Genomic DNA, 17,899 nt, shown 5'->3' on the forward strand with positions numbered 1-17,899 from the left:
ACCTACCTGCACCCAACATCCACACAAATGAGAGCCTTCCAGCACTTTTATTTATACGCCTAGGTAAATAGTCTGCATGCCAAAAAGGAAATACTTGATAGAACTGATGGTACCACACATGGTTAGAAAAACAGCATCTGGAAAAAACATGTTTGGCAGAGCACAGTGCAACTGGGAAAACCTTTAATAGCAGAAGTCTTTCCAGGTGAGAAAAAGCTGCCTGACTTTTGATGTCAGCATAGGTTTGCTGGTTATTTTCAGGTGTCAAGAAAAGGATTTTAAATTTAGAGGTACAGTAACTTGGGACAGAGAGACCAAGTCCAAGATTTAAAAGAGCCAAACCAAGAAGCATGCTTGCAATGATGCTCTGTCAACAAGAGGGGCTGAATGAGGCTGGATCACTGCATTTCCAGGAGCTGGTATTTCTTTTTCATGACTGCTCTCAGAGTGCAATGTTAGCTTGTATTATTTTTACATTTTGCTGTTGTGTCCAAATTGACCCGATTCAGAACTTATTGCTTGAGTCCACAGCAGTTTGAAGTAAATTGAGTAAATTACCAGTGCTAAGTGAGAACAGTCACTCCAACACAAACTCACTTCGGAGAGAGAAGACTCAGACTGGCATCCCTGTTGATGTGCTTCATCCAGTCACTGACTAATAAAAAACGTACAAGAGTTCACTGGAGCCAGAGCTAGAAACTAGGTCTCATGTATCACAGGCCAATAACAGCTACACACCTGTAAGATCTATTGCCTTCTCTTGATCAAAATACAATTACTGCAGAACAAACAGTTCAGCTTGAGCAAGGAAACTGAGAAGGGTCTCCAGGCCAAAAAAGCCTGGTCCTCGGGAGCTATTTTAGAGTGCTGGAAGAAATACTTGTGTGGGAGGAAAGTGAGACTAAAAAAAAAAAAAGCTAAACCAACCAAACAAAACAACAAAAAAAGCCCCAACAACAACGAAGCAAAAAAACCCCATTCTCTCCCACCCAAAACAAACAAAAAACCACAAAAAGCCCCCAACTGAGTGAAGACAGCTGACAGCCACATTCTGTCTGAACCACATGAAAAGCAGATGTGGTTTTGTATGATCTTGGTGAGCAGTATTGCCAATCTACTATAAAATATGTCTGATCAAAGTCTTCAGCTTGCCACCCTATACACAAGGTCAAAGGTACTAAACTTCCCAGGTGATCCTTAGGATATGTCAACTTGGACACTCTGTTGTGTCCCAGAACTAATGTGGCACTGTGGAGAGGATAAAAAGGAGAAGCTGAAGAAGCAGTCAGGATTAAAGATTTTGCCAATATACCTGTAGAAGTGTCTCAAGAAAAGCACAGAGGGAGGCCCAGACAACTACATGCTTTGTGTGGGAAGAAAGCAGGGGAGGAGAGTCACTGGGACTCTGCAATGGATGGGCCCAGAGGGAAACAACTGCCACAAGGGAACAATTACTGTGCAATGAGAGCACCAGCAGAAGTGAGAAATAATTTGCTTTTTATTAGAAGTATGATGTATGTACCACAAAGCAGACCAAGATAATCAGCAAACTAGTGAGAACAAGACTTGTCAGAATCTCTACAGAGGCTTCAGTCAAGTCTTTTCAGAGAATTTCTAGACAGATCAGATAATGACCTGCATAGCTACACACTCCAGATTCAGTCACTGGAAGATGAGCTAACAGCCTCCAGTCCAAGCTATGTCTGGCTAATACATATGCTTTTCTTTTAGTTTATAACTTCTGAAAATCTGTCATCTGAAGAGCAGGTAGCAGGAGAAAGCAAGCAATTTAATTCTCAAGTAAACACTTCCTCCTTTATCTCAGACCTATAAAACTATACAGCATCAAGCTAATTCCCATAATCAGCTGCCCAGCCCTTTCCCCTTTATTGGCTGTTTTGTGCAGTCAAAGCCAAACTGCCAAAGGGAGCGGGTCAGTTGTTTGTGCTGTATCTGCTCCAGGCAGTGACAGGCCACGGGACAGATATTCAGGGCTAGAACTAGTTAAATGCAGATTAAGGGCACTGAAAATGGGAGCAGGGGAGGAAAAGCAACAGTGGAATAAAAGCACTGGGAATATGCAGAGCAAGTTGCTTGGCCAGGCTTGTGCATGAAGGAGAAAGCCATCTTTCTGCTCCTTGGATTCTCATGGAGGGAGGGAAACAAGCAGATGTGCTTCAAATGGAAAATGAGGTGAATAATGCTACCAGTCGTCTGGTGGGAGAGGGACAGTTTGGGGCAGAAGGGAAGAACAGCATTCACAGGAGCACAGAGCTATTCAGTTCTGCTACCAGGGACACCATGAACTGCTCTGTAACAAAGCAAAGGCTGGCAGAGAAAACAATCAAATGGCAGTTTAGAACAGAGCACTGATCCCTATTCCCCACAGTCACTTTTTCCAGATTCTGACAATATTTTCTTTGCCACTGGACAGGGGACAGGAAATGCAGTCAAGCTATTTATCACCTCATTGCCAGGTAATGAAGACAAATGTTCAAATTTTGCCATTCCCTGACAAGATGTTTTGGCAGGAGCACTGAGGACAGGGACTATGGCCTTGTGCATTTGCATCCACTTTAAGAAGGGGTGTTTAAGAGACAACTAGAGCTCATGGGAACTCCCCCAGTACATGTTAGTAACACCACCACAGACGTTTCGCTATGCTAAACCCCCCAAAGTGTTTCCAGTCTTTCAACATCAATCAGCACAACTGAAGCCAGTAGTAAATTGATTCTCACATCCCACTGGTGCCAGTTTTTGTTAGAAATGATTTGTGATAGATATGGTGGAATATATTGATTAGTACTGACAGTCCCAGTTTCCCAGGCGCTTTGTAGCACTGCCTTTCCAAAATGACCTGCTTTCCACCTTGTCAATTTTCTTCTGCAGAGTCCATTAGAAATATCTATTCTATTCTGAGAGCTTCACGTCCCTCCAGAAAACAAAACAAAAGGGTCAGGCAAGTAAAAAAATCAGTACAATAAAATAGGTTGTGGTGTTGCAAAAGAACTTGTTTTATTGAGACATTTTGTGTCAGGGGAAGTAAAGGCACAAAATAAGTTACAAAGACATTGGATGAACTGTACGAGTCAGAGGCAGTATCAGAGCTGTTACAAATCACCTAAAAGTTGGCTTACTAACATAGGTTAGCCTCTACAAAATTCTTAAAAGAAAAGATGTATTTAAAATTATTGAAATAATTCAGAAATTAAAAGAGAAAGAAAGAGAAAGAAACCAATATTAACTTTCTGACTAAATTCACCTGGGCTTACCCATCATCACCCTCTCTTAGTCGACAGAGATCACTGGAAAATATTTAGTATTACAGAATTATTTTAAAAACTCATTAACACATTGTAAATTAAGAACCTAATAGTGATTTTTGTACCTCCAGTGAAGTACAATACATACAGGTAAGGCAGTATGCATAGGAAATACAATAAGAAAACAGAATAGATAAGTGCAATTATTCTGAATATTTCAACATTTGTTATGGCCCCTCACCTATGGCAAAGAACATCTTAAAAAGATGGATCCAACAGCTGTTCACAGAACATATGAATATATCACCATAAAAGGTCTACTGTGGAAAAGCTTATGCTGTCTTCAGTTGTGACTTCTCAGATGAAGTATTCTACAAACAGACTTTCCAGCAGTACAGCTCTAAGTTAACAACAGCACACTAATACAGTTAAAGAAGAGAAAGTACTTCTGAAATATATCAGTCTTCATTTTAATATGGGAAGGCTTGTAACACTCAGTATTCCATTAATCCAAATTAAATATTTAACAGTACACACATCGACTATATACAACTTCAGTTTTGAACTGGATCTGCTCCCCCTGCCCCTGTTACTAATTTCCCGTTACTCAGCTCTCAACTGGCAAGAACTTCTGATTGTTAGTTCAAATTAAAGAGGAATGAGAAAACAATGCAAAAGTCTACAGCATACAGAGAATACACAAAGATTTGTTTTCATGATGATGAAAGGTGGAGCAGAAAAATTGTAGTTTACCCCTCTGGTCAAGAGGAGGTCTAACTTCTGTTTTCTGAAATCAGCAAGGATGTAAATGCACACAGACAGAGCTTGGCTATAAATGTCTGTTTATGTCCTTAGGAGTTTCAGTTACTTGACCTAAGACAACAGCAACACAGAAAGGCAACACAGTACCAGCCACCTGTCAGCCCAGGCCAAGGATCTGATGTGCAAGAAAACCCTGTGGAGTGGTGTATGAGCACGGCTGTCAGGGCTCGGGCAGCGAGAGGGTGCAGGGCGTCCTGTGAGATGCCAGGGACTGCCTGTGCTGGTCCCAGACAGCTCAGCAACAGCCAGCACAGCAATCACAGAATGGCTGAGGATGGAAGGCACCTTCTCTGGAGGTCACCTGGCCCAACCTCCCTGCTCAAGCAGAGCCAACTGCTAAAGCAGACTGCCTAGGACCATGTCCCCATGACTCCTGAGTGTCTGCACACATGGAGGCTCCACAACTTCTCCAGGCAACCTGTGCCAGTGCTCCATCTTCCTGACATTAGAAAGGTGCTTCCCTATGGATCCTCCTGTGTTTCAGGTAGTGGCCACTGCCTCTCAGGCCCAGTAAGCACTGACCCACTGCACTCCAACACTGCCAGAGGAGCTGATGGCACTTGGACAAAAGCATGTTTAAGACAGGGCTGTAAACGCCAAGAAAAAGAGATTACAGTGCTACAACTGGACAAGGAAAAAGAATAAGCCCACACCAGCACAAGAGAAACTCAAAAACAGCTAAGCAGAAACATCAAAGGAAAATCAGCCTGAGCAGAGGCTTAGAGTAGACTGAACAGGAGCTACAACTCTAAAAGGCTCGTGGCTGGTGATGGAACCCACAAGAGAGCAGCGAACAAGAAACAAAGAGCACTGAACAAACAGAAGCAACAAACAACAAACTGATCCTAGTCTCCTGCGCTGCCTGTTGCCTTGCTGAAGGGACCGAGCATGACAAGCAGCCAAGGAATTGGTGGATGGCATAGGTAGAGAGAAGGAAGACCAGCGTCTGGAGAAAAGCAGCAGTATTTTCCTTAAGTGTTTTCATTATTTTTAATTCCAATACCAAAGCAGTAACAAAACCCTCTAATTGGCAATAAGTTAAATTGATTAAAGGCGCCCAACTCAAAACTTACTGCCCCTGAAAAGTCATGCCTTCAGCTATATTAGTATAAATTTAAGGGCTTTCTGTCCCTTTTAAAGGCAAATAATATATACAGAAAAGCCATGTTCTAACTGTGGAATTATGATGCTCCTTGGAAATTTTAAGTCTTTTAACTAAACTTAAAAGGCCTTTGACAAAACCTTTAAAAGGGAAGAATGACTTGAGGACTTAGTCATAGATTCCCACACAAATAAAAAAAGGAAATATTTTGTAGTTTCCCAAATCAATGAAATACAAAAGTGACAACAAAATGCTCAACATAAAAGAGGTAGCTTAAAAAATCAAAATACTATTTGACTCAGGAAGCAAAGGTAGTGCATTAAAAGTATCCATATGTTCCCATTTCCACATTACCCAAATTTTAAGAAGAACAAAATAAAATCTGGGTTGGATTTTGAGGAATGAAAGGGATCAAATACCAGAAACCAGTATTTTAGAGGCATACTTAAAATCAAAGCATACACAACTCTCACCATAAATCGCCTAGCAGTTGTTTGCCCTGTAACAGTTTTCACCAGTATCTGCAAAACTGATTTTTCCTACAGACTAACATCAGAAATGCCTGTCTCCCAATCAGGCTTCCATAGCTTAAAAACATTTTGTTTGAAAACAGATGTACTTTTAAGTAAATACAACTTCCAATACTTGCAAAGGTTTTCTTACCACCATACTTTTTGCCTGGCTCCTAACAAAGTAGGTACAAAATGAGCACCTCATGTTGGTGGGAAGCAGAAACATGCACGATAAAGACAGATTTCCTCTAGAAACCTTTAGTGAGGGCAGGTAAGTATTGAAACATACTCCATCCTACAATCTTACTGTATACACCCCATGGTCCCCCTTTATTCTGTACACATAGCAGAGAATGGCTCAAAAGAGATAATCTTTCTTCTGGGCCTAATCAGCCCTCGCTGCAGGAAGTTTTATCCACCTGCTTTTTTGCTGACAAACATGCAGCTATGACATGGCAGATGTGCAGTGAATATTAGTTGTAGTAGGGATTTAAAAACCATACATTATTATTTAGCAATGCCTCAAACAGAGTGTGCATTTTATAAAAACCTGCTAGATCCCATGAAGCTCCAGGCAAACTGTATACTGGCAATGCTAACTTGTAAGATTGATGAATGAACTAACAAATTCCAGTGTGCAGTTTTTAACCAGGTTTTATCAGTCTTAGAGAGTAAACTTTGACACTTGCAACTCAGAATCAAAACAGGTTCTGCAGATTTCTCTGTAATGGCTACATGGTATAAACTCTGAATGTTCTACAAAAAACACTTTAATCCTTCATTTAATTTCTTTGGTTTCTCAGAAACAAAAGCTACTTAAGTGTACTAAACAATGAAAGACAAGCAAACAAAGGTAACTCTCTGTCCCTATAGTTTCAGGGATGCTTGTAAATACCAGTTCTGCGGACCAGTTCTGCATGGATAAAGTCTAAATAAAGGCAGCTAGAACTAGTTTTGGACTATTGCTTTCCAGCAAAAACTGTCTTTGGCACTCATATAATCCAATTCTATGATGCTACTTTACACATAGTCCCATATAAAACTGATGGAGGAAATTAACAAATACTTTCACAAAACAGGCACTTCAAATTAGAACAAAAAAAATCTATTCCCTATTAGGCAATACAGAAGCATTTTTCAGAATGACAGAAACAGAGAACAGTACCAAAATTAGGATGAGAAAGTTCAGTAAATTCAGACTACCTGGGTAAAATTTTACCCAGATCTAGTAGCCTTAAATAACAGTAGCACCTGGAAAATCTGAAGGCTACAAGAGACTAGACAAAATTAAAATACATTAAAATATACAGCATGGAAAAATGATGTATACATTTGTTCCCCTCCAATTCCACATTTAGATCTGCTAGAGAGGTTTTCTTACATAGGTGCCTTCCACCACATACCTTACAGTAAGATACAACAAATGAGACTCAAGATACAGCTATACCCTAAGTCTCCTGTTTGGTAAACAGCTGAATATAGACATTTCTGATACAAGCATTGTGTGTCAGGCCAGACAAACTTCTACCGTCAAATGACAGCACTGCTCTTGGGCTTTTCTGACATCTTTACTGCAAGGCTCACAGTTTGCAGTCACAGATTCAGCTGTGCCAAAGAGCATGACCAGAGAAGCGCTCACGGGGTGGGAAAAGGGATAAATAGCATGCAACCTTCAGCTAAAACAAAATACTGCTCACCCAATCTGCACTCAGAAGACTCAAGAACAAGAGTTTTAGCTTCAGTGTTCCCTTTAACATACTCCAGAAAAAAATTCCTCACTTTCCCCTTTTCCTGAGTACAAGAAAAACATTCTCTTGCAAACTGCTTTTATATGCTTAGGTGAAATACACGGTAAAATGTACGGATCAACTGCATTCCCCATGGTTCTGTAAATGACATCCCACTAACCTCAGAACATCCACACAGTTTGGAAAAGCTGGCACGGATGCACACTTTGAGCTGATGAGCATGTGGCTCCCATCCTTAAAGCATGGACAAACAAGCTGCAACCTGCTCCATGTTAGCTAGGTGTCTGGAGAGGTTCTTCACTTAGCATCCTGACCTGAACACAGAGTCATCTCTGGCTCTCCTTTAACACAGAGCTAAGTGTCTGGTATGTCAGGGGCCTCTGAACAGCACTTTTCCAATTCCTAAATAGAGAGCACTAGCTTTGTTTTCAGGAGAAATATAAAATTGTATTGTGCTAAAGGGTATTTCCACCCAACAGTTGCTATTTTGTGTTTTCACTTACCCATGCCCTAAAGTGTTTCAGTGGAATCCTCCAATTTTTTTTTCCACTTCTTCTAGCTCATTCTCCTCCATGCTGCCTCACATGACCTGTCACTCTCCTTCACTCTAGGTGTATTCACTTATCACTTGTGAGCTCCCCAGGCAGGTGAGGTACGTTTGGGATTCTTCTGAGACCTGACTAATCAGCACCATGGGAAAAGTTTTCTTCTCTCTAGCATAATCCCACTAAGTGAGCTACCTGAAAAAAAAAAAAAGAAAAAAAAAAGCAAAAAAAGAAGAAAAAAGAAAGAGAAAAAAAGAAAAAAGAAAAAAAAAAAAAGAAAAGAAAAAAAAAAAGAAAAAAAAATCACAGCCAAAGGAATCCAGAGAAGAAATTCCACCTTGGGAAAAGTGCTATCTTAGTGCCTGCACAAATGAAAACAGCTAACAGTACTGGCTACTCTAGCAAAAAACATGGCAGAAGATTATCATACTGCAGTAAACTGAAACCAAGGTTCTCAGACTCCTAGCACTACAACATGTAATAAACTGATGTACCCAGTGTTCTACTTTCCAGTAGCTCCTCATGGCAAACTTACTACCCAGACACTGAGATACAACTATCTCAATACTGTAAAGCATTACACATCATGGATAAGAAGAAAAGTGATCCTACAGGTTTCTGTACCAGAAGGCCAGCTCATACTAAAAATGAACAGCCTCAGAAAAGAAACTCAATGCACCTAATGGATTTGAACTTCAGAACACAAAGCTGGACAGCAAAGTCTGATGCTACATTGCTGAGCTCCTCCTGCAGGATTTCTCTCCTCTAAACCTGAATTAACTGATATGGGAAACTAACAATGGAAGATTTAGAATTCCTTTTCAAATATTCCCTTTAAAATTCCAAATATGAAACCATGGGACAGATTTAAGGTTAAAAAAGAGCAGTAATTCCTATGCAAAAAAATTGCTAATTTTGTCTTCACTCTTGTTTTTGCAATTTTACATATGTATACCAACGATATAAAAGCGCATGAGTGGAGAGGTAAATTTAATTTTTATCTGAAGATTCACAAAATCTAGCTCAGGTCCTGCAAAGAGTAATCTTCTCCACCTGAAACATTACAGCATCCTACTGTTCATGAAAATCCTATTGAGGGTCTTGTGGCATTGCACAGGGTTGCCAGGAGCAGATAATGACAGTTCCTGACTTATTCCACCTAATACCCAGAGAGGGAAAGAGGTAACAAACACCTAAAAACAATTGTCAGTTTTTGGCAACATGTTATTACTACCAGGCTTACTGCTGTTTGTCACCAGCAACAAAAAGTCATTTTTCCCAGCTGTCTATAAATTAAAGTGTGAGTAAAAAATTTAAAACTATTTGAATAGCTCCAACTTTTCCAGTTATTTCTGAGTACCTTATTTGGTGAAATTTTCTTAAACACAAAAGGGCCAAATAAGGCAGAAAGACTACCAACCTGGGTTAAAAAGTGTCTCATCTACAACAGCTACTCAACAGTCGGGGGGGGGGGGGGGGGGGGGAAGTGAAGACCACGAGTGAGAATTCTTCCAGTGAAGAATAATACAGGCAAAAATCACAACAATAATGATAGACTGTTCATAGGGACTGAAGTTCCCAGCTTTGCTCACAGTCAACACCGGATCAAGTTCAGAGCCAAGTGGAATGCTGCATGTGTCAAACTGCAGACTCTGGGCTGCTCTCTGCACCAACCAGGGCAGTTGCACTTTGCTCTGTGTCACAGTTTCCAGCGAACAAAGTTCAAGCAGCCAGCTGCAAACTTCAGATGTGGTTACTTTCACTTCCTTGCAGAGTAAAGGAACTTCCCACTTTAACCAGGAAATATTCAGCAGACAACTTTTTGATATTTTTAGACCCACCTTTTTTAATTCTAAGATCTGCAAAAATGACTCGTGAGCCTGAAAATATATTTGCTGCCATTGTGTGCTACTTTGCTAGGAACTCAAAGTAGGAAGATTAACATTTTATGGAAACCAATCTTAACAAAGAGAAAGCCACAGGTTAGAGGATGAAGATGACAATGTCATCAAGAAAACTGAATAATTTTTGTAGTTGGAACATTCCACGTGTTCATGTTTCGCATTTTAGGATTCCATATCCCTCTATTGAAGCACTTACAGAAAGTTCAGTGAAACAGGAAACTGAAGTTGTTTTCCCTAACAAGGTCAAGTAACCAAGTGCTTGAGTAAGCACTGGTGAAAAAACATCAAGTAACGAAATAGGTCCAAAGAGATCTGCTGTCTTTTTAAATGAAAACCTTAGCTACACACAAGATTTTAAAATAAACACTAGCAGCTTCCTGATAATAGGACCCAAAATATAACAGCACCCCACAAGTTCCTCTTACCACTTCAGACTTAAGCCTTTACCAGAAATAAAGACCCACATAGGCCCACAAAAGTGAGCTATATATTCTATCACACCACACACACGGTATCTGACAAACACCTCACCTTTGTCGCACCCAGGAAACTATATCCATCACAGAATGATTTCACTCCACAGAGAAGTTGCTGAGCTTCAACAGTTATGGCAAAGTGAGGACAAGGTAACAATTGGCAAAGCTATAAACAGCCATGCTGAGATGTGGGGAACATGTGGCAAACATATGCAGAAGACCAAGAAAAAGCTTTGTGTATGAAAAGAAGGAAAAAAGTCAGTGATGTTCCTTATGTTCACAGGCTTTGTGGCTGCTCTTTTGTGTAGTCCTTCCTCCCAGCCTTCCATTATCACTAAGTTAAAGCCCAGCTCATGACTAACCACCTGCACCTGTAACTCTGCACAGGTGTGCACACTGAGAAACCTTTTGTTTGCAGCTGCCTCTCCTCTACTGAATATGCAAAAGCCATTTTAACATACAATTTCAGCAATTTTTCCCATTGGAGTAGCACACAGCACATGCTCTGACCACTTTCACCCTTATGGAAAATACAGTGGTTGTTTCCAAGTTTACCAATTTGTACTAAAATAAAATCCACCACCTTGAAAATAAAATACTAACACATGCACTGATGATCTGTCCAAATCTGTCTAAGCCTAGGTTATTCCCTGGGCTTCTGACATACACCATCTCACTCCTGCTGTCTCACCTGGCTTCAAATGCAGTCCATGCACTGTACTCTGAACCACAAGAATTGGAATGGCTGCCTCGTATGGAGAGCATCAGTGATGTCATCAGTCTGAACAGTCCTCAAATCCCTCTCCAAGTAAGGAAAAACACAGGCACTTGCCCAATTGCATTGCCTGGCAAGCAAGGTCCCCAGTGCTTGTCATACAGCTGGACTGACTGGGCAAGAAGAGGCATAAAATGAGCCAGTGTTTCTTCTTTTCATTACTTGATCATGTGAGTCTCTTCATCAGCATCATAGAACTCCTCATCTTCACTTCCACTCCCTGTAGAGCTGTCTTTGTCTCCAGACTAGAAGCAAAAATGAAGTCGTTAGTTAGACTGAAGCCACTAGATCAGTCTCAATATAAAGAGCATGAACCATCACACTTCTGTGGAATGCTGGTATAGAAAAAGTAAGAAAACACAGGTCAAACCACTGCATTTAAACTTTATAAAAGACATTATGTGAATTCAGATTCAAATCCTTGGTTCTTCAAAGTCTCTTTAAAAGACATGGGGGTTGTAGTGGATGGACTTTCTCTGCTCCACCAGTATGCTAGAGAATATATGCAGGAGAGACTGGCTAGAGGGGTAATCTACTAACTAAGCTTTCTTAAATTTAGTCTAAGGTGCCTACTCTGTGGAGAGCTACTGGAAACATAGTAGCTCACCACAGCTCAGAACACATGTATTACTTATTTAGGTAAAGCTTCTCCATCCACAATTCATATTTTTACTTGGGTAGCACAGACATTTTACTGTGCAAGCTGAATTAAAAAGATCCCCCTGCAACACTAAATGAAAGTGTTATGGAAAAGGGAAAATCATTACCATGCTGTATGTTCAAAAGGTAAAATCCCTATTATAGGCATACATACTCCAGTCAGAGTCCTTTCCACAACATAATTTATACGACATACCCAAAATAAAGTCAGCTATTACAGCTAATTGATTTTTATTTGGCCAGTGAAGCATTTTTCCATGGAACTGACACAAATTATTCCAGTTAAAAAGGTTCTCCTGCCAGTATAAACTCCATCTAATTTGATTATTTAGGATTTTTTCCCCAATATGCTTGCACCCATCCGAAGACCTCTGCCTGTCTAGTCATATGCTCAGAAGGGTGAGAGAGAGTGTGAAAAATAGAGAAATGGAAATAGTGCAATTATGACTGACAGTACCATGCAAGCAAAATCTGTAGCTTTAGATCTCTCTTCAGAGGAGCTTTGCTACAGCAATGTGCGTTAACTGCAAAGGAATTTCAAACAGTTTGAGCACTACGACCTGTCAGAAGATGTAAAGGGAATCATGTTAGGCTTTTTTTTCCCTAGACTTCTAAAACTATTTGAGGAAAGTCAGGCTATCACTGGATGCTGTCCAACTTGAATATCACATCCATATATGTTAACAGGAACAAAACCTCTGTTCTGGGCAATCAGAACACATGTTATTTTGAAAATGGTACAAAAGGACAATGGATTCCACAGGGGGAATTCAGGGTATGCCACATAAATTCTAAATCTTTCTCACAACAGCTTCATAAGACCTCTCATGGCCTTGTCAAATAGGGTTAATCTTTAACAGCTCTCTATTTTATCAGCACTTTCTTTGTGAGCTTTAAAATAAATCCCTAATGCATTCTAGATATAACTTCACTGAAGTCACAGGATTAGTTAAGGCCTGAACCAATGACTTTTTCATTCAGATTCAGTCATTTTAATCCATCTGGGCAAAATGCTCCTGAAAACCACTCAGAACAACACCCCCTTTCGTGGGTTGTGTTCAGGTTGGGATTTTTAAGCCTACAGAAGGACAAGCAAAGAAGATTTAAACCTGAGAGGACTGACTGACATAAGCTAACCAATTTGTCGGAATACTAACACACAATATTTGTCACCTCAAAGGGTAATACTGACTGTAGTTGGTTAAAGAAGAAATGAAAAATGTGACTTTCCACCTGTAAGCTGGAACACCTGCACTGCTTACAAAAATTGCTTTCGTTGGTGAACCATCTGCACAATTAAGACGTAATAATCATGTAATTACCAAAATAACAGCTGATGTAAATGTATATAATGGATTTGTGTAGTCAGCAAGAATGTGGTGCCATAACACATTATCCAGTACGGTTGAAAATGTTTATAAAATAAGCATGTAAAGCAGCTAAAGTATAAAATTAATGGTTACAGGGCTGCCTTTTTCAGCCTTTCTTCAAGGGTGCTTTTGTCAATAGACTGTGCTGTCCAATCAAGAACTATTACAGCTAAACTTGGTAAACAAGGCAATGTACTGAAGCTTCTGGTAGGAAGTCAATGTCCCTACTCTAGAAGTATGTGATTTCTCTGGAAATAAGTATGACTACCTTTGAATGCCAGAGTGTTTGACCAACAACTATTCAAATGAAAGTAAAGGCGTTAAAAGGATCCTGTCTCATCTCAGCCTAACAGGGCAACTAAAATTGTTTGTTACGAGTTTCCCTTCAAGTCTTCTGACCACTTATTCTATTTCTGAAAGCCCCTCCATACTTAAAGTTTTGGGACCAGGATTTGAGCTTTAAAACTTTATCCAGATTCAAACACCCACTTCCAGCTCTCTAGCTACTTCTTTCTAATCCCACTTCATTCACAGAGAATTAACCAGGTCAATAAACCTCCAGGTGAGTGGAAGATACAGACACCCAGAGAGGTGTCCAGAAGTTTAACAAAATGAAGTGATCTGAAAATCACAATCCATGGAACCCTCATTGAAAAACATCCTGCTGCCACATTTATTTATGCTTATACCTGAGAGTTTTGTAGTCCCAGTGTTTTCAATGAATCTCATTTCACGGAGTCAATAGTGGGAGAGATCTCAGAGGTTAGTCTGGCTTTAACCCATTCAGAGCCTGTCTAGGACAGACCTGGTAAATGACACTGCAAAACAGCTGGGGCAGGTCAGAAGTAGTGTGCTGCCTTTGAGAGCAACCCTTCACAAACAGGCTTCTGGTTTTGTTAACATCTAAGGCTTCTCAAGCTTCAGTGTCCAGCTTTGGCTGAAGCACACTGTAGCAATCAGTCTTAGAGATTAGAGATGCACAGACATCACTTCATCCCAAAGGGAAATGTCGTAAACTTGTGGCCTTGAAGGGATGAATTAATCCAGCTATATTTCAGGCTGCATTTCCAGAAAACATTTCAGACATGATGGTAGGGCTGCTACCCTACCTTCTCCTTGGGGTCTATCCTCCACAGGCCAAGAATCACTACCCTAATCTATTTAGAGTGGCAGATTCAAGCTGACAGCTGAAATAAACATAACAGAAAAGTACTAGGAAAAAAATTAGTATACCTGTGAGCCATCTAGGGCTTGCAGTGACATGGCTTCATCACCCAGCCTCCAGTAGGAGCACACCTGCAGGTCTGAAATAGTTTCTAGCAAAGGGCTGTTTAAGGTCTCTGGCAACAACAAGCTTAAGAGCCCAGACAACAGACCAGTTGCTCCAAACACAATGTAAGGCAGAGACCACTGTACAGATTTCTGGAAAAAATAACAGAGTTAGGTTGAGATTGGCTCCTTGTAGTTCATGTTGCATATTAAAACACCTAGCCTTTGCAACCATTCCCTCTGGCAGTGTTTGTGCCCCTATTTAGCACAAAAGTCACCAGTCCTTCTGCTGTGGGTTTTTTGTTTGTTTGGTTGGGTTTTTTACCAGTATTGTCAATTGTATCTTGTCAATACGATTAGAACCCCACAGATTTGGTCATGAACTTTAAAAGAAACACCTGCTGAATTGGAACTCAATTCTTGCCTCTAACATAAGTACTTTTTAACAAATGAAACATCCCTTTGTAGAAGGGAATAGATACCCAGAAACATAGACATGCTGCTTGGAGATCTCTTGAGGTCATCTAGGCCACCTACTCTAAGCACAATTATAGCCTCAATTAGATAAGGCAAATCACTGCTTCACATAATCAAATAGTGAAAAATGTCCAAGGATGGAGATTTCCTCTCCAAGTAGATTGTTCCAGGCTGCATTAAGCCTCTCAAAAACATTATTTTCCAAATTTCTTATCTAACCCCCAAGTTCCAAAACTCGTGAAACAAGCTACCAGTGTGGGATAGTGTCAAAAGCCTTCCCTGCTCTCTTCCCTTTCCTGATCCATATTGCCATCCATGATGAAATGGCTGACCACCAAATCAAGCTGGCTGAGAAGGAATTGTCCTTAATAAATCCATGTTCACTAATCCCAATTACCTTCCTTGCCTTCACATGCTTATAAACAGATTCTGAGATTCATGTCTCAATCCTCCCACAGAGTTTGAGGTGCTCAGCCTGTAATACCTGGGTTCCACTTTCTGATATTGAAAACACAGACAGGATGAGCCTTTTTCCTCCCACAGCTACCAGTGATCCTCCACTACAGTAGTGGTTTATCACAGACGATGAACACTTGCTTCACTATCACAAACATGGAATCTTACCCCATGGAATGGAAAGCTTTCAGCTGTAAGTGTTCTTGAACCTATTGCTCCTCCTGCTGTTTGCTAGCCTTCTGCTTCCTCAACTGCGCTGACAGCCAGAGTACTGGAGAGAAGCTTTGTCTCTCAAGACTGAAGCACAAGTATTTCAGCTTATTCCATGTCACCCACCAATGGATGCCCCTCCCATTCATCAACAGGCATATTTCCTTTAGCTGACAGAATCCCTATCTATGCCTCTTGCTAGTTTTAGCTTCAACTGAGCTTTGGCATTCCTGGCACCACCTGTGGCAGCCCAAGCAATGTTTGCTCCTCTTGTGATGCCTGTCCCTGTTTTCACAGTAAAGAAGGCTTATTTTAAAACAGGGAAAGAGTTTAGCTGTTTGTTTCAAAAACTCACATTGTAGAGAGAAATTCTAAATTTATGAAAATAACAGGCTGTGATCAAATAAAAGACCCATATTTCATCTCCTATCTTAGCAGTTAACTTATCCTATTTTTACTATTATGAGATCTTCAAAAAAAAGACACTGAAAATTCTTTAAAATACTGGAGGAAATTATGCAACACAAAAATTATTATTTTCTCAAACCAGGGTTCATTTGTTATTTAACCAGAACTACTTTCATTTTCATGGAACCCCCTCAAACACTGGATGATCCAAGATTTGTTCTCATGCGGTATCAAATCTCTGGCAGACACATTATAATGAATGCCCCAACTGCTACATAAAAGCTGCCTATTAAATCCACCTGGTAGACTGGCAGCAGTCTTGGCTTTGCCTGTTGCTCCCCAGAGGTGCTCATGCTCCCACCTGCCCAGTGCTTCGTTCTGCAGATTAAAAAGCTCCCTGTGCTCACCTGCCCTTTTGCTAACCTTCTGCCTGACATGTAAAATGGCAAATGGCAGAGAAGAAAATTACCTGAGATTAAATCTGTCACATTAAAGGAATTGTCACTGGCCTCAGCAAACAGCTGGGAAAAACTGGCACACTTTTTACCTGCTTACACATAACACACTAAGCACAGGAAAGTAATGGTATCAACCCCATGTTTTGATCTTTAGAATCTTTCTTCGCCTTGAGGGTATATGAGATCTCCACATCACCTTCATTTATTAAAAGACAAACTGCTTTGCTGATATTTATAACCCATGGATATTTAATGAAGTGCACTGACAGTAAAATGAACTTTTTCTCAAAAATATGAGTTATTGAGCCCATATGCTTAATTTTGATGCAGTAATTCTTTTCGCCACGTGGGTCTTTTGCTATTGCTTGTGCAGGGTTTAAAATTTGGTATCACCATCTTGGTGATTTGAAATTATTATATTTTAAGGTCCACTAGATAGGTCCCAAAATTCCTACAGAGCTAAAATACCTTTTAAACTAAATAATGCTGAGGTTTTGTCTAATCACACAGAAGATACTACAATGCCTTTGGCCTACCATGAGACCGTTAAGATAGTCAATTTATCTTAATTTATAAATGAAATATATCCCAAACACTCCCATCTCTGTAAGCCTCTGATACACCAGAACCACAAAACAAAAATATATGTAACAGAAGTTCACACAAACCAATGAAGGGACAAAAGGCGCAATGATTCCACCAACGCGGGAAAACATGGAGCAGGCACCCATTCCAACATTCCTATGAAAAAAACCAAAAATAATTCATCTTTTGGGAAGTGTTATTGAGCAAGGAAAAAGACTCATCAGTTGTGACCCTGAGCACATTAACTGGCAAAGAAAAGTCGAATGTAACTGAAAGAATCCCAAGACAGGAATGAATCATGTTTTTTGTGATTAAAATGAAGCAAAAATCCCCTTTACATACAGAATTTTTACATACACACACATGCAAAACAAGTGTGATTCAGTTAATGCATCTTGCCTCCATCTAAAACTCTGGCTGAATTCATTTATTCAAATCCTACTTATCAGCAGATTTACCCACTCATGAAAAACACCACAGTATAGTTTCACTGGGGGCTGAACACCATATGCACCCACATAGCATAAGTTTCTGCCTTCTCTGTCAGCACAAGCAGGGGGTGCTTTTGCCCCTACTGTTGCTCACACACTGCCTGTGAAGCAACAAGTTACTTTTACAAAGTTTACTGACCAGCCATCTTCAATGTTCCTGGTTAAGCATGTATGATGACAGTTTCATACCAGAGTCTGGTTTAAAAAGCACTCATTAAAAGAAATATCTGCAGTCCTACAGCTATCCTCATGAGTAGAAGGGGAGTTTAAGCAGGCCAAGAAGCTAAGGGTCTATTTTACTGTTACATAAAAATACAGTTAGTCTGAAGAGAACACAGCAAACTTGATGGAAGCGGGAGTGAGAAGAT

General features: G+C 40.2%; 2 protein-coding genes across 2 annotated transcripts in view; both read right to left on the reverse strand.

Annotated features, from left to right (window-relative positions):
- The window catches only part of MAB21L3 (mab-21 like 3), a 35,054-nt gene extending 23,773 nt beyond the window's left edge, over nt 1-11,281 (reverse strand). Inside the window, exon 1 of the mRNA XM_041411049.1 lies at nt 11,064-11,281. The gene's annotated coding sequence lies outside the window, so the exon portion shown is untranslated. The remainder of the gene's footprint in view (nt 1-11,063) is intronic.
- An 18-nt stretch (nt 11,282-11,299) lies between these two features.
- SLC22A15 (solute carrier family 22 member 15) overlaps nt 11,300-17,899 on the reverse strand; it is a 32,001-nt gene continuing 25,401 nt past the window's right edge. Inside the window, exons 10-12 of the mRNA XM_041411051.1 lie at nt 17,124-17,196; nt 14,411-14,599; nt 11,300-11,392 (exon numbers count right to left, since the gene is read on the reverse strand). Coding sequence (XP_041266985.1) covers nt 11,306-11,392; nt 14,411-14,599; nt 17,124-17,196 — 349 coding nt within the window. The 3' untranslated portion in view covers nt 11,300-11,305. The remainder of the gene's footprint in view (nt 11,393-14,410; nt 14,600-17,123; nt 17,197-17,899) is intronic.

The sequence above is a fragment of the Onychostruthus taczanowskii genome, unplaced genomic scaffold (genome assembly GCF_017590055.1).
Source record: "Onychostruthus taczanowskii isolate IOZ18803 unplaced genomic scaffold, ASM1759005v1 scaffold34, whole genome shotgun sequence".
Taxonomy (NCBI): domain Eukaryota; kingdom Metazoa; phylum Chordata; class Aves; order Passeriformes; family Passeridae; genus Onychostruthus; species Onychostruthus taczanowskii.